Here is a 27,025-nt window from a genome sequence, read left to right as displayed (position 1 = left end):
ACCGAAACAATTTTGACTAATATGATACATTAAATGTGCTTGTCCACAAACTTTATACATCACACATATTTTGGCAATATGTATCCCTAGCATGTATATACACCCTCCTAATGATTTAGTTTCCGATATTAAAAAATAAAATAAACTACAAAAAAAAAAAATAATAATATATATATATATAATTACAAAATATGAATATGATATACGCTCCAGCTTGCCATGAAGGCACAAATTATGTTGTCGTATTTTATCTTTGGTGCTATCTCTACACGTCTATGAACACCATGTCGCAAAGAATTTTGGCAAAACCTTCTTTGTGTTTGTTATTTTGGGATATTGAAGCAATACAACCACTGTTGACATTGAAAATGTAAACAAAAAACCTATGCAAATTGCAAATATACCAAAGGATTCTGGGCAGGTAATTGAACCATACTATACAATTGAGAATATTCACGTAATGCTTAACTACACTTTGAGCAATCCTTTGCACATTGTAAGGTATATCAACAAATGTTAATTTGCTCTTGTTCGACTCATGACGGCACACCTGACTCATCTCTTACTTCAACGTAACCGGTAAAGTATAAGACATGAAATAAAAAATAGAAAAATATTTGTGTCAAATTCACTCTACAAAAATTATTTTGAACATACTTCAACGGACTGAACATGAAATTTTGTAGTTCAAAAGAAACTTAATTCAGATATAAACGGTGACTACATGCACTGGAGGTACGTACTTTTCCTAAATTTCATAATTTGATTTCATTTGATGGTTTTGAATTGTTTTTTGTTTATTTCATTTTCGTTAACTCATAGTTTTTCTATAATTCCAACTGTTCATCGAGACGATGTAAACCAATTATCCATTTTAAAGTGTTGCATAATGGTTTTGTCATCCTCATATTTTAACGTCTCGCATGTTATTGACTTAGATTGAAATCCAACTATTTTAGAGTATGTCTCATCCTATATTTTAACCAGTTAACTCTGTAGTAATATCCAATTCATACTTGTCATAATTTTCCGATCCGTTTTTAAATTCTTGTAAGCTATCAATTAAGAAATTAAAATACCCATGAAAAAACCTCATTGAACTGTTCATCATCTCTATAAGAACTTCTCAATAAACTTGTTATTTTTTATTTTGATTTTTTCATAGACTTGTCTTTTAATAAATTGCTTTTGGAAAAATGGTAGAAACCTTAAATAATTTGCTAATTTTATTTTAGTATTTTAGATAGTCTAAATCTTTGGCATATAGTGTAATGCCCCAGCCCGTGTGGGAATATACTGCATCGCCTAGCCCGTAAAGCGAGGTTGAAACAGGTACTTGGAAAGGTGCCTAGCCCGTGGGGCAAGGGTCGCCTCATGTATGAATTCTAGCATCTATGAAGTTGTTTGAGAATTGAGACATAAGTAATTCATTCGCCAAATCCCAACATAGAGATTTTTTTTTCCGGATTTATGGATTCATGGAAACTATGTAGTGAAGTTTGCTCATGTAGGAGTAATCATAGGATGGGTGGCCTCCTGAAAACTTGTTGTCGGTGTCAAAAAACTTTACACTGTGGTGACTATGTGGGAACAATCGATGTGTAGGATTTTTGATTCCTTAAATATCAACTTTGATAATAAAAAAAAAAAATTGAAAATTTTGATTGAACTGAGTTATTTATTTTAATTTTTGAAATATTGCAAAAGCATTAATTAATTTGATATTATTGGAAAATTATTTTTTTAATTACCTAATTAAACCATTATTTATTGATTTGCAAAATTAATAAAAAAAAATTTAACTATCATTATTTATTGATTTAATAAATTAATGAAAAGTTTTAATTACCAATTAAACTATTATTTATTGATTTGCTTAATTAATAACAAATTTTAACTATCATTATTTATTGATTTAATAAATAGAAGTCTTAATTACTATTATTTGATTTGGTAAATTAATGGGAAGTCTTAATTGCCATCAAACTCCAACATCAAAGAACAATGAACGGTGGCCCTCGATTTATACCCGCTCATATTGAATCCCAGCCGTAGGTCATAAAACTTCCCTCCCTTGTTATATTAGATATATATATATATTTTGATAAAGCCCATTTGCCATTTAAAACAAGTTTAGATTTTAAATATAACTATTCCAAAAAAGCCCAAGCCCACATTGTTTAAAAGCCCCATTTAATCTTATCTATCAAAGAAAGAAAAAAAATAGCCCAAGCCCACATCTTCTTAATTGTGTTAAACAAACCCTAGATCTGAGTTACAAACCCTAGATTTGAGTTGCAGCTGCCGCCATGGAAGAAGATTGTGCACAGCCGACAACATCAGGTCAGTCTACTCCATTTCTCGTTTTCTTCCTTCTTTCTTAATCTTTTTTATTTTTTTCTTTGAAAGAGTATATATTGAAATGGCGAATCTGTGTCGTGTCGGTGTCGGTGTCGGTACAACACAACATGAAACACGCCGGAATAATAGGCGTACCCATACAACACAGCCAAAAAGATTGTCATGGCATTGGAAGACGTTAAGGCGCTGTCAAGTTCACACTGACAGTCTTCCTCTCTGTGAACTAACATTCAAGCGGCACAAAGCATTTAGAAGATAGGGGGACCAATCAGGGGTGGGTAGAATTTTTCGGGAGGGCGTCTCACAATTACAAGAAAACCTAGTATATAAATCATATGCTGCTTAATATGCCGAAGTAGCAGTTTTCAAAATCCTGAGCCACCCTTCTGGGACCAATTACGCATGTTCAGTAAATACAGTTAATGGATATGGTACACTTGTCGCAGTAGCTTTCTTGACATTGTGGAAGATCTGTTGGCTGAATGAGATGAATGCGACCTCTGAGTAACTGAGTAAGAGAGACAGAATTTATTAACATCACCTCTCTGGTTTGGGTGTCACTAGTTAAGTTGTGAACTTGTGATGACTAGAAATTCAATAAAGGTTGTATGGGGACATGGAGTTCTCACTGGACCTGTTAGTCTGTAAACATTCCAAATTTTTTTGAATGTAACCATGAAGCAAAAAAAAATATATACATATTGGAACAACCAGTGTGATAAAATTGACCAATGCAGTGGAAGGGATATTGGGACCAACTGAGCAAGTTAAATAAATTCATTTTTAAGGGATTCTTCCATCCTTGTCAATTTGTCACAACTCGCCACACAATATGGACAAAATTCAACACTTGATCTGTTACTATCTATATGCTATCACGATCTCTAGTTATTTGATTTCGGATATTGAAATATAATTATTTTTGTTCACTAGACATTTCGAAATAAATAGTGCTACTAGCCTGGAGAGGTCACGGATTTGAGTTTTACAGATTGTATGTTTAATCTAATCCAAACTTCAACCTAAATATGCACTAGCTTAACTTCAAAGTTACTGTATATAACCTTCCAAATATTGTCTTCACTGCACAACTTCGCAAATCAAACAGGAAATATATGTGGTGACTGATTGAGTGGTGGCTTACGTCTTTGCTTAAATTTGAAGCTAGACTTTGTTAGATAGCTAATTTAATTAGTTCAATACTTTTGTTAATTAACAGCTCAAACATATTAAATTTGAGTATATGAACATTAGAGCGACATTGGAAGACTAAGAAACGAGACAAAAAATGATAAGAAGAAAAGGAAAGCAAAGTTGGTTATTTTCTACTCAATTTTTGTGAAGTTGAATCACAAAAAATGCGTAAATTAAACATGGTTGTAGAACTTTTGTGGTGCCCAAATATCGTACATAACGATATTTTAATAAAGTTCTAATACAATATCGATATGAGGCCCGATATATTCATTATAAATTTCAGGTGCAAAAGAAAGAGACAATAATAGACACATGTCAAAAACTATTGGATAGACATATGTGGAGGAGCTATAAAATGAGTGGAGACAAAAGAAAGAGGGGACCAGATTTATTTTCCCACTTTATTTTTTCTATTTCTCACATGTAAATAGAGAGAAAAAGAGTGAACAGTTGTAAACCCCATTAATGGAATAAAAAAAGTTTAGTTCAAATCATTTTTCTTCTTCAGATCTTACATTGGCCGCCAAAAAAATGCATCAAGAAAAAGAAAACTTTTCTTTTCTTCTTCTTCGATTTCGAATCTACGTTCTTGATAAAGAAGAAATGGATTGGTCAATTGAGTTTTTTCTTGCTTTCTACCATGAAAGTTTCTTGAATATGTTTTTCTTTGATGGCTTGTTGAAGAAGATTATATAGCATGATGAATTAATTGAGTTAAATACTGTGATGATGAATCTTGGTTAAGAAGCTTTTCAAATACTGGAAGTGAATATTTAAGATAAAGACCAATACTGATATTCAATATGGAGAACCGATACTAAGGACAAGATTGACGATGCTTACTGACATCCACATAACTATCAAGATAAGTTTGTTGCTTTTATTATTGATTTATTGTTATTTCTATTTATGAAAGAGAAATTGCTTCTCTAATAATTAAGTTTCAGATAATATAGAACATTTAGAAATTCAATTCATTTCTTTTTCATTTTATTTATGCTTCAGGATCAAAACCGATCACAATAATAGATAATAAGGAAATGAACTGTTGGAAATTTGCTTCAGATCTTCAGATGGTCTCTCTTGGTGTAGTTGTTTGCTTCTGTTGATGGGAAGTTAGATTGGATTCAAATAATCAGATTTGGATGGGAAGTTAAATTGTGTGCTGCTTCCCTGGAAAGAAGGTAGAGGAAATGAGCATCGACAAAGTCTAAGAAAGAGGACAGCTGAGATAGTATTGGTTGGTTGCTGCTGTTGTTTTCCATTGCCGATTTTCAAGAAAGACCAGAAAGGATAACTAATATCGACGATCAAAATGTTGAGAGATACCCACAAATTCGATACTCGAGAAAATGATTTGAACTAAGTTTTTCTTATTCTATTAATGGGGTTTATAACTGTTCACTCTTTTTCTCTCTATTTACATGTGAGAAACATAAAAAGTAAAGTGGGAAAAAATGAATCTGGTCTCCTTTTTCTTTTGTCTCCACTCTTTTTATAGTTGCTCCACTTACATGTGTCCATCATTTTTTTTTTTGTACTTGAAATTTATAATAAATATATCGGCCTCATGCCGATATTATATTAGAATTTTATTGAAATAAGATCGAATATCGTTATGTACGATATTTGTGCACCACACATATTAAAGAGAAAGGGAAAGACTCCTGGATCAAGACCAAATGATTCGGGTGAAAAAGATGTGGTGCTAAATTTACTTACCAAAAGGTTTTAAATAACAAAGATTGTTCAAGAAACATCAATCAGAATATAGGTAGGGTCCTTCGTCATTACAAGACAACTTTAAGTCTGGCTTTCTTTTTAGTGTGACAGCGTGTCTAGATTACAATTAACCTTGGATCACTTTTAACTTTGTCTAAATAATTTCAACATCACTTCAGATGATTACAGCTTTACTTGTTCTTTTCATTTGGAAGCGTCACTATGACGATTGAGATTTTGGGGCCTTATGTTAGTGACCTTCGGGTCTTGGTTACTGACCTTCGGGCCTTTTTGGAAGAAGCAGGCTGGAAATAGGTGCTTAGAAGGTTTTGATTGGGTGTTAGTTTGGTGAATATGTACATGGAACACTGTGTTTTGCCGATAACAGACAGGAAGAGAAGCTGATGGGGTTTGTTTACATGAGTTTATTGTTATTTATCTTTTACTTTGACTCGTGTTATTTCTTCTGGCTGGTTAGCTGTTTGTTGTAATCTTTGGTTCAGTTCATGAACACAAAAGTGGTGGTTAAAAAGAAAAGGAGGGAAAGTTTTAAATTATACTCTAACACGCATTTTCAAGGGTGATTACTGAAGGGGCATATATTCTAGCTTTGCTAGATGTCTTCTTCATACCATGTAAGAAGGGGGCAATTATTGAGTCACCAACAGATGCTCATTCTGATTGTCCATTAACAATTAGAAAAAAAGGATTCTATTCTTGAACTTTGTCAAAAAAGTTCATTTCAATTTCCAGACCTCGTCATTTTGATTACTAATTTAGCTTAGCTGAAGCTGCTTTTTCCATAAAGTTGCCAATAATCGTTTAAGTGCTCGCTTAGGGACCAAAAATTGAGGGCCGGACAGCTGAGCCTGCTTAAAACAGACCCATTGAAACCCCTAATAGCATGCTTGTGTAAGTGTAACGAGTGAATTATCGACCCTACAAACTCTAACAATGAGGGATCAGTCATGGGACCTCCATGCAAAGTACAAATTGTTGAGTAGGGTAAAGGGAAAAGGAAAACGAGAGTGTGGGTGGATTCTGAATTTTGATATGGAGGGACAAAGTGGGGGTCCAGAATTGTCAATTGGTTTTGGTCTTTTGGATGCTTTATAATGTCTTTTTGGGTTCATGGCCAAACATGAACATGTGATTCTATTGCCACTGTATAAAGCAGGAGAAGTAATACAGCACCACTCTGATTTTCTTCCCAGAAGCTAGTAAACGACCAATTATTTTCTACTCATCTTTGGCCTTGGTTCCATTCAATATATTTTTCCACTTCTTTGACTCAATTTTGGTTACATTCGTCTCCAACATTTGTTTCAAGTTTCAACCATATGATCTGGACATTGGTTGGATGGCTTGGAAAGAACTGTACAAATAGGACCAAGAACATTCATTGGTAAAATTGGTTTATAAGGACTATATATTTTAGGTGAAATGCATTTTAGATGGATTATTTTTCAATCAATGGTGAAAATTATTTGAATTGTACAGCCAGTAGTGATGGAACAAGAAAAGAAAGAAAGCAATCGGTTCTAAATTAACCAGCACTCATATCAGTCATCTAAGATAATGCAAGGACAATCATTTTGTCTTACTGATCTCAATTATTCATCACTGCAAACATAGATGATAGAACTCAAGGTCTCAAGCAAAGAGAGATTAGTTTCCCGTCTATTTCCCTCCTAATATCTGTGTGTCAAAATTCTTGACATATAAAGATTGATATTAGTTAGGCCATTTAATCTACTAATCTACTTAGATAGGAATTCAATAATTAAGTAGGTCTTCTTGTCACACTCTTGTCTCTTTTCTGTTACAGGAAATTTGCTATATTACCTATCACATAATATATGGTGAGTAGGTTTGCCAAGATTGAACCACACTCTAGAGTCTAGACGCATTTTAATACACTTTCATCCTCTTGTATGTATAAAAAATTCATTGGTTGATCAAGAATTGATATCATACATTATCAGATCCAACCTAGATTGACTCAGAAGTCAGAACCGATTCATCCAGCGCCCTAAAATATTGAGTGATTTAAGGGAAGCAATTTGTTTCAACTGGTAATATGGAAAACTTACTATATCATCTTTCATCAGTATTCCAGTAACAGGGCCTATACATAGTATGCAAATGATCTTTGGACCACAGATGCTCATCACTCTATTGTGGTGTTTGGCATATATGATATATATATAGACATTAAAGAGAAGAAGGATCCAAAACTCTTCTCAAAATTTGATCTGATTTTGATGCACCTGATGGAGATCCGTGACTGAGACATCGTTTTGGCAGGCAACTAAAAAGAAGAATGTTGGACCCACTATTGGTCATCAAAGATGCTCACTTTCGATACTACACACACAATGTATAACTCAAAAGACACAAAAGATGTTTTATTAAATTCTTTCATGCTACATGAAAAATGTACAATTCCATATTCAAATGGAAATCTAGTACTCCTGAATCACATCAAATCTTTTGGCGCTTCTGCCCATCACCCTATGAATTCAATGTTTATTCTTTTTTCGCTAAATATAAAACTTTTACAGGTTTTGTTTGAACTAACTATATCAGCATCCTCAAGAAGTTCAAATTTCATGGTAAGTTTACAAAATATGTTCTATCAATCCAAAAGAGATATCACCGGGCCTTGGTTACAAAAGTTCTATCAAATTCCATTTGATGAATTTTAACCCCACTTCCCCAATACTAGGTGAGGTGGGAACTGATCCATCTGAGACCCAAGACAGGAGGAGGTGCCCCTCTAACCCCTCCGGCACCTCAGAGTTTATAGCACACGCCATAGTGCGCCAGACTCTAAAATGTGTAATCTATGTGCCAACTAGAATTTGTAATCACAGGTTTGAACCGGAAACTGTACACTGCACTAGTGCAACCAATATATATCCGAACCCCTTTACTTGTAGGAGTCAATAGCTAGGCAGAAAAGTAACCCAAGGGATGATCATGTCACTGAAGACCAATCCACGAGCTAGCTCAGTTAGAACCAAATTAGGACTAGATGACCAGAGCAGAGGAAGCAACAAGGCCAAAGCAGCTGCTAGATAAATTTTAGTAATTCTACGACAAAATAACATTTATTTTCAATCGAATAGCAAAATCAGTGGCGCTTACAATATTTCATACAAATTTATTTGAATTCCAACACTTAAACCAGTGCCAGTTTCCTAGTTCAGAGTTACACAATGCCATTGTGGTACAAGAGGCAATGTAGCGCCAATTTCTAACAACTGCATGAACAGATATATAGTCTATCACTCTATCCCATGCATGGTGCGCAACACAGCACAAACTACAGAATTTCAGCCCATAGAATTGTATTTTGAGCATTTCTTGGTACGCCGTACTGTGCAGATCAATACAAAAACATTTCTTACAGTGTGTAGTTATAGACTTGTAGACTTGGGTACTTGGCTATGCAAATACAAAGCAGTAGGTAATGCAACTTAGATTCTCTCATTATTAGAAAAAAGCATCTTTTGCTTTCAAAAGCTAACTCTTGATTTCCTTCATTTGAAGGACTGTCTGCTGAGTGCTGACCAAACACAAACCGTGTGAATGTTAATAGTAGTCATTTGTGGAATCAATGTAGCAAAATCCAATCTCATACCCACACTAACAAAGAAAACTACCTAAACCATACATCAACAGAGATATCACTTGTGCACTTTGGCATCTTTCTCACATCACTAATTTAACCAGCCACCTAGAGATTCTCACCATTTTTATTAGTTAAAAACACATGGTGTTTGGGACTTTAATGGATGGACAAACTCAGGGAATGTTGGATTCCCACAGAAAAAGAAGCAATACCAAAGCAAACCCACTCTCACTCTCTCTTTACCCATTCTCTGCCAAATTCTACTTTATGTTTTAAGTTTTGAGGAACAAACCAACAAAACATACACACTCACAGCTATAACACTCATCTCTAGGCCGATGGTGACTCACTTATACTGACACACTGACTTGACCCAAAACATAATATTGATATGAGTTCTTAATATGTATGAAAGTCGCTAATAACGTAGCATGATAACATCCCACTTTATTTTTCGCGTTTTAAAATTTTTTGGAGCTTTACACCTAACAGAGTATTTTCCCTCACACACACTTTTCAAAGCAAAAGCATGATTAATATACTAAAGAATTTTCTTTTACATTCTCTTTTGAATTTATCTAAATTTGTTCAGTTCTGCTTTATATAAGTTTTTTATCTTTTATATATTCTTTGCTTTTAAAGGCTGATGAACCAGTGGAAGGCATGTTATTTCTTGTCACTTTAGCTACCAAAGCTTTTGTTTCTTTTTCTTGGTTCTGACAATAGGCATGAGTAGAATTCTTTCATGGGAAGCATGAGCAACTTCTGTTTATCGGGTTTTGCTGCATGTTTTAGCTAAAAAGAAACAGCCCCGTTACAGGAAATGGTTTGTTAACTCCTTCAAACCAATTATACTAGCTTAGCTTCTCATATCATTAGAAGCTGGTTTTGGCACTTGGGTGTTTTGTGATCGAAGCTGTAATCCTATGGAAGCTGCAATGAGGAGTGAAGTTTATCTTTGTTTTATAACTTTGTGCTGGTTTTGGACTTCTTCAAGTGCTTTGCTTTCTCCGAAAGGGGTGAACTTTGAAGGTAAGTTTGAATCCACCTGTTTGTGTTCTTTTTATACATTGCATTCAGTTTAGCTGATATATGGTTTTAATTGTTTGCAGTGCAAGCTTTGGTGAACATAAAAGAATCTCTGATAGATCCTAGAAATGTTCTTGAAAAATGGGATAGAGACTCAGTTGATCCATGTAGTTGGGCTATGGTTACTTGTTCACCTGAGAATCTAGTAACTGGACTGTAAGTTCAAAGTGCATAAGAATAGCTATTCTTCTAATGGTTTCTTTCCAATTCTCAGACTGAAATTGCTTTAATGGTTTACTTTGTAGAGCAACTCCAAGCCAGAATTTCTCTGGAACTCTTTCTCCAAGCATTGGCAACTTGACAAATCTCCAAATTTTGTAAGCATTAAAAATTAGCTGACCACGAGTTTTTAAGTATACGGTTAATTTCCTTACATGGTTTTGATGATGTGATTTTTTTTTTCCAGGTTATTACAGAACAATAACATTACAGGACCAATTCCAAAAGAGATTGGAAGGCTTGCGAATCTGCATACTTTTGATATCTCTAATAATGTTCTAACTGGAGAAGTTCCCACTTCTCTAGGCCACTTGAAAACTCTACAATACTTGTAAGTAAGAATGCATAGAAAAACTAATGTTATCTTATCTGAAGTTTTAATCTTCTGGTTTTTAGTTTGGATTATTACTTAACGTACTGTTTTTCATGTTTTTTTGAATTGGAAACAGGAGGCTTAACAATAATAGTCTGTCCGGGCCAGTCCCTTTGTCTTTAGTAAACATGTCACAGCTTGCTTTTCTGTAAGTGTTATGACCAGTTGACCTCCACTGTGGTTTCAGGACCAGTTGCTTTTCTGTAATTGTTATTTCTCTTGTAGAAATTTGAATATATGTGAGGTTTGATTTGGTTCTGTTATTTTTGTTTCAGGGACTTCTCTTACAATAATTTAAGTGGTCCAATACCAAGATTTCCTGCCAGAACATTTAAGTGAGTCACACTTGTTAACGATTTTTCTGTTTTTTAAGCAAAATAAACTGTTGTATTGAACATTTATCATCCTGTTTCTCTGTTGTTTAGCATTGTAGGAAATCCTCTGATTTGTGCTACTGGGAAGGAGCAAGAGTGCTCTGGAACAACACCACTGCCACTTTCCTTCAACTTGAGTAGTTCACAAAGTATGGAATTTATTCTTTTTATTTAATTATGCTTATTCTTTTTTCTCTATAACTGTTTTCTATAAAAATTTGAGTCCCGCGTCACATTAATACTACTAGTTTGGTGATGGTTCAAGTACTCTTAGAATCTGATTAGTACAAATCAAGCTAAAAATGATATTTAAAATTGAAATTAAGAGCAGAATCAGAGATCAATTAATGGAAGTAATAGTATTAAGCACATATGATTGATTACAAAGACTTTGCGTATAATAAACAAAGATCGATCAGAACATAGAGAGGTGTTGAACTTTTCCAATTTTGCCGCGCAGAAGTACTTGCAAAGTATTGATGAAATCATGGAATTTTGCACATATTCTGTCTAGTGGTGAATATATAAATTTACATTGAGAGTAACAATATCAAACCAGAGTTTACTCCTAGGAATGTTCTTGCAGTTATATGCTTGTTACTTTGTTCTTATTGTCCTGGTCTCCCGGATGTCAGTCTTGATGTTTTTTCCTGACTACTCCTCTATCTTCTTGCCTATCAAGATCAACCTCCAGGCAGACCAAAAAGTCACAAACTAGCCCTTGCCTTTGGTTCAAGCCTAGGCTGCATCTGTTTACTCATACTTGGATTCGGGATCCTTTTCTGGTGGAGGCGTAGATACAGCAAACAAATCTTCTTTGATGTTAACGGTTAGTAGAAATCAAACTCAGTAAAGCAGCACCAAAATAAGAACAAACATCGCCATTAAGGTATCGCATTCCTCTAACTATCACATTATTCCAAATTTTCAGACCAACATCGTGAGGAGGTATGCCTTGGAAATTTGAAGAGATTTCCATTCAGGGAACTTCAGGTTGCCACTGACAACTTCAGCAGCAAGAACTTAGTTGGAAAAGGTGGATTTGGTAATGTTTATAAAGGGTATTTACGAGATGGGACTGATGTGGCCGTAAAAAGACTCAAGGATGGGAATGCTGCTGGCGGGGAGATCCAGTTTCAGACTGAAGTTGAGATGATCAGCTTAGCAGTGCATCGAAATCTTCTCCGGCTTATTGGGTTTTGTATGACGAACTCTGAGAGACTTCTGGTTTACCCCTACATGTCCAATGGTAGTGTTGCTTCTCGTCTCAAAGGTAAAGAAACTACAAATGTTCTGTATCTCCATTTTACATATTCTCACATATTCTCCAGAAATAATTATTGGAATTTATTAATTCATTTTGTTTTATAGGAAAGCCAGCCTTGGATTGGAGTACTAGAAAGAGAATTGCATTGGGAGCCGGAAGGGGTCTATTATACCTTCATGAGCAATGTGATCCTAAGATAATACATAGGGATGTTAAGGCTGCAAATATACTGCTCGATGACTATTGCGAGGCAGTGGTAGGAGACTTTGGATTGGCAAAGCTTTTGGATCACCGAGACTCGCATGTGACAACAGCTGTGCGAGGCACAGTGGGGCACATAGCACCGGAGTATCTGTCAACAGGCCAGTCCTCAGAGAAAACTGATGTGTTCGGCTTTGGTATCCTTCTCCTAGAATTGATCACAGGCCAGAGAGCATTAGAGTTTGGTAAAGCAGCAAACCAGAAAGGTGCCATGCTCGACTGGGTAAGTCTTATTGCCATTACATCGAACAAAATGTTTTGACGAGCTCAGTGTTGACATTTTCTATCAGATACACAAATGCACTTCTACACAAGTAGACTTTTCCTTTATTTGTCTTAAACGTGAGTGTCATTTTGTGCCAGGTGATGAGTGCTAATTTGATCTTCTGATGTTTTCCTTTATTCTTGAGTAACAAACAGATCATTAATTACTCCACAAACATTTTTTTGGTTCATTGATCTAACATTCGTTAACAATTACAGGTTAAGAAAATTCACCAAGAAAAAAAGCTTGATGTTCTTGTGGACAAAGACCTCAAGAATAACTACGATCTTATTGAGCTTGAGGAGATAGTTCAAGTGGCTCTGTTATGTACACAGTACCTTCCAGGCCACCGACCCAAGATGTCTGAGGTGATAAGAATGCTTGAAGGTGATGGGCTTGCTGAGAGATGGGAAGCTTCACAGAGAACCGACGGAACCAAATACAAAGCATCCCATTCATTCTCTTCATCAGAGAGATATTCTGATCTCACCGACGACTCTTCCTTACTAGCACAAGCAATGGAACTATCTGGCCCAAGGTGAATACATCTTCAAAAAAGGATAAAAACTAGAATCTTCATAAAATATCGGTTGTATAGTAGTTAGCGTCATATAAGAACATCATAATTAAGTTAGTGAAGTTCAGTTATTAATGTATAGACATGGACTGATTCATAATGTCATTTTCTGAGTGAAGAAAGAATCTGTTAGGTATCCAAGTTAGTGTAATAAGTTTGTATGAATAATGATCTTATAAAGAAAAGAAATTATTCTTCCAACTTGCATCATCTTTTATTGTATATATATCACAATAGTTCTGATGTATCGTGGACGTAGGACGAGTTAACCTTCAGTTCAACAGGCGTAATGCGACTTGTGTAAATTTTAATTGTTGTAGTTTTCGTATCAAAAGGTGGTGGTAACTCGAGCACCATTTAAATTAAGGCCACGAGTTTGAGCATGATCTATTGATCTATAATCTCAGCGAATCACAAAAACAACTCCACTTCTTCCAACGAAAAGAATCACACTTCAAGTTTGTCTCCGTTTTTAACTTGGATGAAGAAGTGAAGAACACCTCCTTGAGCACTTGTTATCACTTTTATCAATCACGCCTACTCTTCCCTTATCAATCACAATAAAATTGAGGCCTTGGATCACATTCTGAATTACTGCTCGCTTAAAGAAAAAGAACATAAAATAAACTAAAACCAATGCAAGAAATCAATTACTCTGAAACGGTAAGGATCTCCCAGTTCAATATAATGTACTTAAAATAAAAGAACTCCATCTTGAATACTTTCAGACTACAGACCAGAGCATATGATGTAGCTAATCCCCATTTACTAAAGCTTTTGCATTGATCATTAAAACAATAAATAAGTTAACACCTGACACCAGCAACAATAGTAGCAGTCATACCATTACAAACAAAATGATTGGGAATAACTCTGAAAATGTTCGAAATATTGAAACACAAATAATATCTGTACTCCAATGTCTCAATTCCCAACATCACTTACAAATTCACACGACAACTTTTCTTCTCACGGTTTACTTTGACAGCTAATGAAAGATGATCCTCAGTAATGGTAAATGCTAAGCAGAGGGGTAGACCACGCTAGACATTCTAGGGTGGCTGGTGGCACCAAAAAGGAAAAACTTATGTACGACGAATCCATAACAAACTAATGTCCAGGGCAAGAACTCAATTTCGAGATGATCCACTCTTAAACAAGATAATTCCCACACCGCCAACAGCCAGAGACAAAAGAATTGGAATTCCAACGAATTTGATATTCGTTAATCTGCTCCTTTCTTTTCTTCCCTGGTGTACCTGTTCTATATTTTCGTGAACAAAGTTGCTAAGATTATCTAATTGATGCATGAGCTGGCGCTGTCCTCGGGTGATAACCACTACCTAATTGGAGCAAATTGACAGAATACCACAGTATTAGACAGTATATTAACAGAACTAAGGGTGTGTTACTGCAGAACCTCCACCTTTTGGTGGAGAATCATCAAGAGATAGCATACAAGGGAATCTTTAGTCACTTTCCAAAACTTTCATGGGAAGCTGTACCATATGCTCTCCTGCCATACCATCCTTATGTAACAATCCACAACAAAATTGTTGACGAGGGTGGTATAGAGTTCCGTAAGTTCCTTGTCATGGTTTTTTTTGTTCGGTTAAGTGAAATTATCATGGTTCTATCTTATGAAATTATCTACTAAAAAATGAGTTAATCAGGGCAAATTCCCTTGTCGAACCAAACACACCATAGAGACATTTAAACATTTATACATATGCAAGTGCCAATTAGCAAAGTTGGTAAAACCTTTGAGTGATAATACCAGAGGTCTGGGGTTCGAACTCCGCCAGCACCAAATAGTTACTGATCTCATTTAAAATAGGCTTCCCAATAAATAAAAAAAACACATTTATACATATTGAAGCACCATATTTCCAACATTACTGTGACTCCCTTTTACTGGTCCACGCTAGTGTGGATATCCATATCCAGGCCCAAGTCAAACTGAATTCATCAATATTTGAGCCACTATATTTCCCAATTTCCATAGGACTGATGGGCGTTTCGAAAACCAAATAAAACACAACAAAACATCGAGAAAATATGATGGATGATAGTATGGTACCTCTTCCATCAATGGAGCTTCCTTTGCCAACTGAGAAGAAGAAGAGGAATTGGGTAGTAGTGATCCAGTCAAACAACCATTTCCCAGGCCAGACACAAAGTAAGATGTTGGTGCAGACCCATTGCATGCTTCATTTTGTACAGCTAAATTTTGTTGGCTAGCAGAAACGTTTCTGGTTTTGAAATTGGAATTCAACTCTTCAATCCGAGCAGTAAACTCTTCTATTCTCTCACTCAGGGTGGAAATTTGTTCCAACAGTTGAGTGATGACACCCTATGAACGAGAAGTGAGGGTGGTACAGATCAAGAAGATGAACGCATAATTTTGAAGTATCAGGCCCTTAAGTACCTTAGTTTCCCAATCATTTCAAAAACTAACCTGATTAGGGGCCTCTGCAGGTGATTCTAGACTCCTCTCATCAAACTTTCGATTGTTGACAGCAAGTCTAGTAAGCTTGGGAAATTTCCTATCACCTTGGGTCGAGTACGAGTGTGATATACCACTACTCAACGTAGAAATGAAAATAAACTGTGTCAAAAAAGAGTCCAGCGAACCATTATCCAAACGAGATGAGGAAAACCTTGAGCTTCAAATAATTTTCAAAACACTTAGACAATAACTTATTAAGTATTGAACTCAGCCTGTTCCCCACCATTTTTTTTACTGTTTTTTCTTCTTCTTTTCTTTTTCTTTTAATCTGACAGATTTTCAGATTACCTGGTAATGTTGAACTCCTGTCTCTACACGAAATCAAAATTCCTAGATTGGTAAGTATTTCAGGATATTGAAGGATAAATCCTCAGGTACACTAGTAATGGGCAACTAGACTACATAAATCTATTGAGAAAATTAAATTAATCCCTTTTTTACGTACAAAATCTATTTGATGTATATCCGTAAAATAAAGGTCCGACACTAATACCTGACCCTGGCTTCTTGGACTACTCTTTTCCTTCACTAGATTTATGAAAAACAGGAATCAGAATACTGTACCTCTTGGAATCCTTATTTCTCATTGCGATCCTATCTGCTGAGACGCGGGATAGTGCTTCTTTGGGGCTTGAAGCCCCTAAATCCTCATCTATGCTGAGCTTTGTCTTTAAATCATCTGGCAGTGCCTGTGGAATGACCAAAATATCAAATAATTAACATGGAAAACAGAAAGAAAATTTAATTTAAAGAGACGTTCCAAATGACGACATACCATTACTTCGTTCACAAGCTTCTCCAGCTGAATCTGTTGTATATAAGTACGAGGAACATATGAACCTTCCAAACCCAGTTGTTCCGCGACAAATTTTACATATAAACGATCTCTACCTTGTACCTTTTACCAAAATCATTAGAAAATCATGATGGTGGTTAGCTAAGTATAACCAATCCAGAAAGCTTAGATTGACAATCTATTATAGAATGATTGAGTATAAAAGTGGTCTATACTATCAAATTATGCTAAGATTCTATCACCAAGAAGGTTTTCTTGAGTACCACAATGACCAGGTTTACAGAAACGGTGACATCCCGAGTGGATCACATCATTTGAATGTCTTGAATCTTGCTTGTGGGCTATATGAATTTTTAATATGGATCTACTAGAAATCAAGAAATGGCTAAAGCCATTATAATATTTACAATAACTCTCATTTTCATTAATGAATTATGAAATATGTCAGCAGAATACCTGAACTTGAATCTAATATATATGTAGATCCACATTAGACCCATAACATTTCGGGCCAAATTTAACATGAACCACAGAAGGCATACTATATAATTCATATCAAATGGATGGGTTCATATCCATAACCCATTAATTTTTGGATTCCGATCAAGTCGGATTTGGGGCCAAACCCATTATACACTACTGAGGAGTAAGTCATATTTTTCTTTCTTGTATTTAATTTTTATCTAACAGTGAACTCTCACAAAGATGTATTTAGTAACTTGGTTCTTTTCAAGGAATCCAGCACCCAAGGAAGTGTATTTAGCAAACTCATAGACCTAGCTGAATATGATATGCTCATAGCCGAGTCTCCATTCCTAAATAGTATAAGTCTACCTGTAAGCGACATACATGTAACTTGATCTAGAACACAAAAAATGCAAAGTGCAAACAGGCGCATAGACTTCCCAGACTATGGGAGTTGTCATCAAAGTTACATTCCAGGTGATCCTCTTATCATATCTAGTCGCATAGTCAGTAAGTGCTTCTTCATCCATGGCTATGGCAACGGTGGAAAGACAATCAATATAAGGTTGATCAAACATCCCAAAAGTACTCTCAAACTGAATGGAACTACTACCCCTGGATAGTAGGACAGGCCTTTTATGTAGAAGCTCCTACTACCAAGTGATAATTCCATGTTTCCATCATGACCACTTATCATTAAAACCCCAAATTTAATTTTCAAGATCCCCACTGTTTACAGATCACACAAATACCCCAAGTGACATTTAAAAGGGTGATGTGGTGTCTGCACTTGGACAAGGAGCTGTGTTAATAGTTTGTGCTCAGGTTGATCGCTTGACCCTAAGTCTCAACTCCTATTATCCATTTTTCCATGGTGTATCTGTTCTAAATACCAGTTTATCGAAGTTTTCTTCATATTAACTAATTAACCCCATATATTCCTTGAGTAGAGGAACCACTCAACCTGGGTGACTGAGAACTAGCTCCCAAACTGTTACCGTGATTATGGCATGTAACTAACTCGTCGTAATCTCATGTCCTTATTTTCTAAAGATCCAATATACTTTCCATTCTTGGAGCACTTTGCCTAGCCTGCTATGAGAGAAGTCCAAGTTCAGAGTTTATTTGCACCTTAGTGTAGTTTGCAATCCTGAAGGCACCAATAAAGGCAAGAGTTCTGTGAGTCCAAGGAATAGAGTCGGTGTTGCTTCTAGGGCATTGGATCTGGTCAGTAACCCATTGTTTAAGGGAGAAATTTGTACTTTTCACCCTCACCTTTCTCTCTTCTTCCAAATGTGACTTTACAAAGGAATAGCAATTTTATCCCATCAAACTCCTTGTTTCTTACTTGTTTTTTCTTCTGTTTCCTTTTCTTCTTCTCTTAGGGTTTAGCAAATCTAACCTGATATTGTCTGCAATTACATGTGTCGGTGTAACTGACATTTGTGACGGCTATCCATGTGTCGGATACAGATTTTTCTGGAAATATGAAGTGTGTATGTTACTAAGGAAAAGACATATAACATGAGGTTAAATATGTGTACTACATGCTAGCCTCCTAGGTGGCTAGGTGATATCTGTTCTCAATTTTCAGGCATGCTCACGAGGCTCGCATCCAAGGCACTGAGGCTTAATATTAAAGTTAACTGCCATTTCCTTTAAGATTGAAAATGTCAATTGCTATAACCTATTATACTGGCAGCGAAATGTAAGTACTTGTCAATTGACTTTGGGTGTTCCGGAGGCCATATCCTAACAGTGTAGTCTAATATGGTATTGAGGTAACTACTTGTTAGTAATGTGAATACATATATATATATATATATATATATATATATATATATATATATATATATATATATATATATATATATTTGTAGAGATGTTCTTTATGGTAAGTAGATCATATCCACAAAAAATGAGGTTTTAAATCATTTTGTAGGTGAAGTTGTGGGTTCTTTTAGATTTGGTACTTATTTAAGGTCCTTTTAGAAGCCGGGCTGTATATATATATATATTATGGATCAAAAGGAAAAGAAAAAATTACAAGGGTATCACTGTGCAGTAAACAGGAAACAGGACAAGGCCTTTTGGAAATAAATAGGCCCCAGAAATAAGCACAAACACGTTGGTGGTATCTGATCACGATATAATACCTGAGTGTAACGGCGATTTAATTGCTCCAATCCGTCAATTTTGACACAAACTCTATCATTGCAAAATATATGGCTGCTTCTTTTCAGGATAGTTGCTATTGTGTACCCCAAGGCCATCAGCCCACCAAGAAGGCGAACACTGACTTCAAAAGTGATTCTTGGTGATATAATGAAAGGACTATCTGTGACCCACTCCTGAAATCAAGTACAAACGCTATGAAGATCAAGGTAACAGAAACCCTTTTTAAAGCACTCACAAATCCAGCACTGAAGAAATTTAGGGAAAAATGTGGAGGCATAGACATAAATTCAAGGTCAAATGGAGATTTCCAACATGTCAAATACTCAAATAGTAATAGCAGCAGTGCAGTAGGAATAATTTTTAAATTTAAAGCATCTGACTCAAAACCAACTGGCAAAGAGTGGAGCGGCACCAGAGTCCTATATACTATGTTGCAAGCTTTAAATCCAAGATGTGGCCTGTGAGACTATACTGTATGTCTCAACAATTGTAATGAACACTAATACTAACATACAACATGGTTACCTTTCTTTATCTATAAAAGTTACAACATGATAAAATGCAAAAGATCACAATCAATCCCTAGGAAATTATATGCATCCAAGGCCTAGTTATGAAACAAGAACCCCAAAGGGAAAAAAAAATAACCCAACCACAGAGATAAAAGACCGACTACAACAATATAGGCCTAAAAAGCAAACAGAAAAAGAAGCATTCCTGAAAGAGACATCAGGCTGACATGAAAAATTCCAGGGCACCATTCTCCACCCCCACCATAGACTCGCCATGGTTACTAGAAGCCCTCTCTTAAAATGACACATTTTCTATTACTCTTTCCAGAATTCATGACTCAGTTATATAAAACCCAGGGAAATGGGAACTCCTTTCATTGTACTAATCTCTACCTTAATTTTCTTTTTTTTTTCCTCTTTTGTTCTTGATGTCTCCAAGTAGTCATTAAAGTTCTTTCTTACATGGCTGACTCCATATGTAGGGACCTAAGTTACATTGACACGGATACGTGTGTCCATATCCGACACAGTTACAAAGTGTTTGACATGGTGAAATATAAAAATTGAGGTACATCACATACAATATGTGTCCGACACGGACACATGGATATGTATCCGACACGGATGATTTTTAAAGTATGGTGTGTCCATGTAACACAGGTAGGGAATAGATTCAGCAAATAAGATGGTTCAAATTGCAAAGGCAAATGTTAAGGAAGCCACAATAATAAGGAGATACCTACACAAACATATAGATGATGAAAGTAGATGAGAGGTACGACACATACAAAATAAAAAAAACATATATTCTATACCATAGTTTTTATACCGTGGCTATACCTAAGCGAACATATAAATAATTGAAGTGCATTCTGTCAAAAGTACAAGGAGTATCTCCAGAATATAAAATGAATAGAGGTTAATTCCTTATCTACTACAAAATATCATATGATACTAGCATATGAAGAAGAAGAATCGGCCAAACAATATACAAAGTACTCGTGAATCAATTTCAAGTAATGTTTCGGAGCTTGACAAGAACAACTTCCACAACCTAACAGGAAATCTATGATGAAAAGTTCAGGTGAGTATGACAACGCCCACAACTCAATACATCATCCAAGTCTAAGATCTACTTTACTTTGGGAGGTATTTCAAAAAAATCCTAATCTATTTTCTTGACTAATCATGCTTGTTCTATATCAAGAGAGAACCTACAAGTCAGTCATGAATGTACTTTCAGAAACAAAAAGAAAAGGAAAAAAAAACTAAATTTACTCACACAAATTCTTCCAGATTCATTCTAACACATTATCCTAAGGGTACTTTTTTTTGTTGATCGGTAATTTTCTATCACATTCTCCTAACTGTACTTAGAGGCACCACATGCTAACGCTCAAGTTGGATTAGGATCTTTCTTAAACAAATCTGCAGACTCCAGAGTCTAGCTATGATTTATTTTGTTTGTAAGATATTGAATTTGTCATTTATGCATAAAGAGCTTGGCTAGAAAATGTAGTATAGCTTGATCCTCAAGTACAAAACTATGTAGCGAGATCTAATAATGAATATGAAGCTAAACGAAGTAAAATTAGATAAAAAAAAATGCTTGTACCACAAAAACAAAACTAAGTAAACACTACGATATACAACTAAGTAAACTAAGTTTAAATTTTTAAAAATTAATAGTGAGAGAATTTGGTTATATTGAAGTTTTCAAAGAGACTATATCATTGTCTAAAGTGGCTGATATACAACTTATTTGTTCTTATGATTTCTTATCAGTTATCGCCTACATAATACTTAAGTCATGCAGGAAGGCTTCAGCTCATATATTCAGTACTTTCTTCTTTTCACTCATATTGGACTAGAACCTTTCTTTTACCAAAGAGTGTTCTGCTAAAGGTATCTAAAATATGCATTAAATTTCTATGGAGTGGGCCTCTCATGGAAGACAAGATGCATCAGACTTGCAGAGAGAATCTAGTATATAGCAAGCAAGAAGGGGGCCTAGGCATTGTTGATCCTATTGTTTGGAATAGACGTGTTTTGTGTGGACTCATTTTTAAGTTGGCAAGGAGAGAAGACAACTTATGGAACTGTTGGATGTGGAAGGAACAAATTAAATCTAAATTCTTTTGGACAATGGAAATTACTAGAGATTGTTCTTGGTCTTGGAGATCCATCTTAAAGTATAGGAAGTATGCTCAGAGATTCATAAAATATATAGTTGCTAAAGGCCATCAGACTTACCTCTGGCATGACATATGGTGTATGGGCTCTCCACTGCATTCTAATACTGAAGCAAGAACTTTACTCTCATTTCCCGAAGATGCAAAAGTTAGTGAATTGATGGAACAAGGCCAATGGAATACTATAGTTCTTTCTCTTCCGGATAGTGCTCTCAAAGCCAGTATTATGAGCACTGAGATTTTCATGAACTTAAAGAGGACCAGATTATTTGGACTGAGACTCTAACGGGTTCATTCTCTGCTAAATCTGCATACCAGAGTTTAAGAAGGACTAGGAGTAAAGTGAAGTGGTTTGGGCTGGTCTGGGGAAAATTGGTGATACCCAAATACTCTTTTAATGCTTGACAACTCCTCTCAGGTAGTTTACCTACTCAAGATAGGCTTGTCTATAAGAAAGTCCTAAACTCCTCCTCTTGCTGCCTATGTAACAATTGCAAGAAAAATTCTAAACCTATGTTCTTTGATTGTCCCTTTTCCAAAGTTGTTTGGTCTTTAGTAAACAAGATCTAGGATTAAGTAGTCATGTTCACCACTATAACAAGGAATGGTGCTTTATCCTTAATCCTGTAAGAGGCAAGTCTACAACAGCAAAAATTTATAAAGTATTTGTATGTGCTGTGATTTAATACATATGGAAGGAGCACAACAATAGAAGGTTTGAAGCTAATTCTATGGATGCTAGAGATGTCAGTATGATGATAATGACTGATATGAGGGTTTATTTGGAAGTGAAGATTGATGAGATCACTGATTCAATCAGTCTCTGAGTGCTTGCAGAGAGACTAGGATTAACTTTCAAATATAAGCAGAGGCCGGTTAATCAATGTAGTTGGTTCAAACCTCCACCAAGCTATATAAAATTGAACGGGAATGGTTCAATGGATCCTCATGGAATAGGCTATGGAGGTATTGCTAGAGATGAAAATGGAGAGGTTTTATTGGCTTACTCAGGAGGTGGCCGCACCAGGTCAATCTTATTTCAAGAACTAAAGGCAATCGAGGTGGGTCTGAGTGAGTGTATTAGTAGGAACTTCAACAGAGTATTGGTATCATCTGATTCCGTGAGAGCAATCCAAATTCTTAAGAACATGGAGTCTGCACCATGGCACTGTTTGAATGTTGTTACAACCATCAAAAGATATGTCACAAGTTTTGCTGCTGATCATACAGAGAGGTGAATACAGCTGCTGATCATCTAGCCAAGCTCTCTCTATTGAACTCAGATGAATATGTTTGTTTCATTCCTCCCCTATGTAATATTTTATCTATAGTAGAGGAAGATGTAACTACAACTTATTTGAGATATTAACACAAGTGGGGGTCTGCCAAACCTCCACATCATTTAAAAAAAATAATAATAATAAAATAGTGACCGGGGTCTTGAGAGCCCTTGGACACGGGACATAGTGAGTGTGTTGGTGTTTGCATCAGAGGTGGACGGTGTTTTTTTATTTTATTTTGGGGGGTGCGATTAAAAAAAAATCTTGTGAAAGCGTCTCCATCAAGTTAGATTTCTTTTACCCTAAAGAATTTTTTAACTCACACACCAACTTTCTTCTTCCTTTTATGTTTCTTCTCTTTTTATGGTTAAAAAAAGCTAGCCAGAAATGTTGGCGTATCAGATACAAGTCATGTCTGACAGAATGACAAAATCTGAGATATTTCTTTGAAAAAATTTGAAGTGTCAATGTTACATAGGTTTGCACATGAGTAATCTAGTCATGGTGCTAATAATAAGAAAGTCAGAGATGAGATGGAGATTTCCTATAGTTTTTGGCTTTTTGCTATGGTATTGGTGTAAAAGGTTGCATGCAATATGCTACATGCTAAGTTATATTGACACGGAAACGTGTGTCCGTATCCAACACAGATACGCAGATACGAAGTGTATGACACGGTAAATATAGAAAAATGAGGTATATCGCACACAATGTGTCCGACACGAACACATGGATACGCATCCGACATGGATTATTTTTAAAATATGGCGTGTCCATGTAAGATAGGCTACATGCCATAGAGGTGGTTGGGGATCCAAATATCAGACTTAAATTGCAAAACCAACAATATACGTTCAAAATTTAAAAATGTCATTGAGCAAATATTACTAAGAAATCGAAGCAGCTTTATCTATGAATACAGATTTCCCTATCTCCTTTCTCTCAAACAACAGACCAGCTTCTCTAAATCAATTTGTTGCAATATTTATAATGACAAAGAAGCTCATGTTAAGGACAAACCTCGAACATCAAATTATATTTCCCATCCCTGTTCCGCATCCTTAAATAGGATTGGCAAGCTTCAGGATCCTCACCAGGCGGTAGAAGAAATATATCGTAAGTTTCCTCCTTACTTTCTTTATATTCTCCAGATAGAACAGCCTTGATTTGATCCACCGTCACAATCCTTGTTGACTACAATAACAGAAAGTTCATTCAAACCTCTAGAAAACTATCGAAATTCTACAGATATACAATAAATTTGAAACGTGAATTGGGATTAAACCTTTAAAATATAGGTGGGGTTTTGGAATCCTGCAAACGGATTGAACTTGTTGATAATTTTTATGTGAGCAGTTCGTAGATCTGGTTCAATAAAAGCCTTGTACATTGGATACACCTGGCAAGACTCAGAAGCTTTAGTCTTTAGATGCAATTTAGATTGTAGACATGTAATTCAGACAAGTTATTTCAAAAGAAATACATCTAACATGGGATAAGTGAAAGAACCGTTTCAGAGATCTGATGGATTATTTCTTCAGGTTCTTGGCCAGCACGTTGTATGTCCCGCAATACCCGTTTTACAAGGTCAAAGTGAACACCACCAGTAACGGATACTCGGAGATCTAAAAAGGGCCTCAATTTTTCACTTAAAGCATAGATGCCTTCAATAATCACAATCCGGGAGCTTGGGACTTCTATTGTCCTGCTTGACAAAACCATTTCTCCTTGAAATGAGGGATTACAAGGCCGAACATTTTTCATTCGCTACTTTATTTATTGAACAGGACAACCAATTTTAACAAAATTACAGAAAAAAATCCACAGAAGTAAAACCCAAAGTCATCAAAGATATTAGTCCAGACCATAAAAGGTAGCAAATTTAGGATTTCTTTCAATAAAATACAAAAGTACGTAGGTTTTCATCAGGTTTGGAGAGTTTTCCAACCTGTATCCCGTGCGACAGCTTGACTTGAAATCATATATAGGCACCTGAACAGGCTTCCCCTCTCTTAGGCCATGGATATTCTCAAGCAGTGTATCATAGTCTGTCAATCGTGGATCTGTTTAAAAATGACCATTAGACCTCTATCAATTTTCCTTTCACATATCAATTTTTCAGCCATCTTTCATTAATGGCATGGTTTTGGTCCAACCCATAACAATGAAAAACCAATAAACATATTCATATGAACTTGTCCCAAAATAATCGTGCCTGAAGAGGTAGAGAATATTATGCCTAAAATCTGAGCATGGTAACAGGGCTACTAGATCGCCCTAAGGTAATCATAATTTCTTATGCATTAGTTGAGGTGTAGACCTTGTGAATAATGGACTAATGGTTCAAAAAGTTTTCCGAATGCTACCTTGTTCAAAGATACGCGCCAGTGTGCATATGGTGTTGGTGCAAATTTAGGCTGAATTAGGATAATAGGTGCATCTTTTAAGCATAAGTGTATCGGCCGTGTGTGTTTGGCTAATTTAGTACCTATACAATGTGCACAGAAACTTGTAACAAGATAGATTACACACTTGAATATGGTAAATAAGTGTAATTTAAAGAGGCAATAGCATATTCATGTAAATAGTTTCCCAAAATTTTGTACACAACTTCCAAATTATATCTACATATACATATTTTTGAGATATCTCCACACTATTGAATTTTGGAAAATGTTTTTAATTCATAAGTGGTCTGTTATTCCTCAAAATGGCCATTTTGAACCACGTATGTACAATTAGAAAGAAGGGTGTCCTCAAGGCTTACAGCTATCACACTAGGCCACCAATATGTGTGATTAAGGACAATGAAACCCAGTTCCATTGTTCCATTGATGTGAAATAATATAGAACACAAATCACCGTATAGTTGTGCCTTCACCAAAACCAGAAATGAGTCCTCCGCAAGCTGTGATATCACAACTTAAGAGTTCGTCCTGATTCCAAGTCACACCACACCTATTAGAGTTTTCCTTCATCCATGCACCAAAACCCTAATGACTTTATGGACATTATTTGCAATTGGACCTAGAGATAGCTCCTTTCAGCCATGAGCTAGACTAAACCCTTTCTCTGTCAAAGGCCGAATGGAGTAAGATTCATACGAAATTAGCTTACAGATTGTGTCACTTGATGTAGCAATGCAAAGGGCGAGCAGAAGTGCAAGGGAGTTGTTTAAATTGAACACTAATCTGTAAACAGTATTGAAGCTATGTGCGAAATAATTTTTAGTCACTTTATAAACGTGATGGGTAGCAGATTAATCCCAGTGTATGAAAATATAAGATGAGGTAAGAACAGAAGATACCATCAAAGTTTCCATCGATAATACGACTGGCGTCATTGTAGTTATCCATTGATATGACAGCTATGCTTGGCATAAAATTAAGCACCTTCTCAGTAAACACAGTCTTTCCAGCCCCAGACGGCCCAGCCACTCCAACCATTATGATCCCATCGTTCTTTTGGGCCAACAACTGGCATGCTCGGATCACTATGAAAAAACCCTTCTCAAAAGACAGTGAATCTTGGAGAGGGGCAATCTCATAGCGATCCGAGTCCTTCTTCTTTACCAACTGAACCTGGTCTCTTAAAAGACCATGCTTCCGATGGGGTGATTCAGGACCAGATTCTTTTGCCATGCTGTTTAAAACTCAATACAGGGAATGTGATCAGTGTTAAAACTTTTTGCCAGCTCTGCCGAGAACAGAGAGATGGACCCGTGTGTACAAACCAATTCCCTCAAAATCCA

At 35.8% G+C, this 27,025-nt stretch overlaps 2 protein-coding genes across 4 annotated transcripts; one reads left to right on the top strand and one right to left on the bottom strand.

Annotated features, from left to right (window-relative positions):
• Positions 1 to 3,634: 3,634 nt before the first annotated feature.
• LOC147480293 (protein CLAVATA3 INSENSITIVE RECEPTOR KINASE 5-like) lies at positions 3,635 to 13,543 on the top strand. Of its 2 annotated transcripts, XM_086576545.1 has the most exons (13): positions 3,635 to 3,699; positions 9,612 to 9,616; positions 9,869 to 9,949; positions 10,030 to 10,162; positions 10,252 to 10,323; positions 10,413 to 10,556; positions 10,675 to 10,746; positions 10,874 to 10,933; positions 11,024 to 11,121; positions 11,655 to 11,801; positions 11,904 to 12,245; positions 12,344 to 12,723; positions 12,984 to 13,543. In XM_086576545.1, the coding sequence occupies exons 1-13, from the start codon at positions 3,650 to 3,652 to the stop codon at positions 13,305 to 13,307; spliced, it is 1,908 nt and encodes a 635-aa protein (XP_086432671.1). In that variant the 5' UTR covers positions 3,635 to 3,649; the 3' UTR covers positions 13,308 to 13,543. The 2 variants fall into 2 exon arrangements, with proteins under 2 accessions (XP_086432671.1, XP_086432670.1); XM_086576544.1 differs by lacking the exon at positions 3,635 to 3,699 and having other exon boundaries at positions 9,549 to 9,949.
• Positions 13,544 to 14,106: 563 nt separating this feature from the next.
• On the bottom strand, positions 14,107 to 26,976 carry LOC147480292 (inorganic pyrophosphatase TTM2-like). Of its 2 annotated transcripts, XM_086576542.1 has the most exons (12): positions 26,582 to 26,976; positions 25,223 to 25,337; positions 24,784 to 24,979; positions 24,560 to 24,673; positions 24,295 to 24,468; positions 19,269 to 19,463; positions 16,627 to 16,749; positions 16,416 to 16,540; positions 16,075 to 16,162; positions 15,801 to 15,950; positions 15,423 to 15,695; positions 14,107 to 14,685 (listed from the first exon to the last, which is right to left on the bottom strand). In XM_086576542.1, exons 1-12 carry the CDS (start codon positions 26,913 to 26,915, stop codon positions 14,473 to 14,475), a joined length of 2,100 nt encoding a protein of 699 aa, XP_086432668.1. In that variant the 5' UTR covers positions 26,916 to 26,976; the 3' UTR covers positions 14,107 to 14,472. The 2 variants fall into 2 exon arrangements, with proteins under 2 accessions (XP_086432668.1, XP_086432669.1); XM_086576543.1 differs by lacking the exon at positions 16,075 to 16,162 and having other exon boundaries at positions 15,801 to 15,924.
• Between the last annotated feature and the right edge of the window lie 49 nt (positions 26,977 to 27,025).

Source organism: Coptis chinensis, chromosome 8 (genome assembly GCF_015680905.1).
Source record: "Coptis chinensis isolate HL-2020 chromosome 8, ASM1568090v1, whole genome shotgun sequence".
Classification (NCBI taxonomy): domain Eukaryota; kingdom Viridiplantae; phylum Streptophyta; class Magnoliopsida; order Ranunculales; family Ranunculaceae; genus Coptis; species Coptis chinensis.
Note: the sequence above shows the minus strand (reverse complement) of the source record. Positions and strands in the feature narration are given on the sequence as shown.

What these genes read in the sequence shown, in the direction of transcription:
- LOC147480293 (XM_086576545.1), top strand. Translation starts at nt 3,650, where the DNA reads ATGATAAGAAGAAAAGGAAAGCAAAGTTGGTTATTTTCTACTCAATTT. An exon ending in CAACTTGAGTAGTTCACAAA is followed by an intron (nt 11,122 to 11,654) that starts GTATGGAATTTA and finishes TTGCCTATCAAG; the next exon opens with ATCAACCTCCAGGCAGACCA. An exon ending in AAGGTGCCATGCTCGACTGG is followed by an intron (nt 12,724 to 12,983) that starts GTAAGTCTTATT and finishes TAACAATTACAG; the next exon opens with GTTAAGAAAATTCACCAAGA.
- LOC147480292 (XM_086576542.1), bottom strand. Translation starts at nt 26,915, where the DNA reads ATGGCAAAAGAATCTGGTCCTGAATCACCCCATCGGAAGCATGGTCTT. An exon ending in AATATAATTTGATGTTCGAG is followed by an intron (nt 19,464 to 24,294) that starts GTTTGTCCTTAA and finishes ACTTGATTTCAG; the next exon opens with GAGTGGGTCACAGATAGTCC. An exon ending in TAAATCGCCGTTACACTCAG is followed by an intron (nt 16,750 to 19,268) that starts GTATTATATCGT and finishes TTTTGGTAAAAG; the next exon opens with GTACAAGGTAGAGATCGTTT.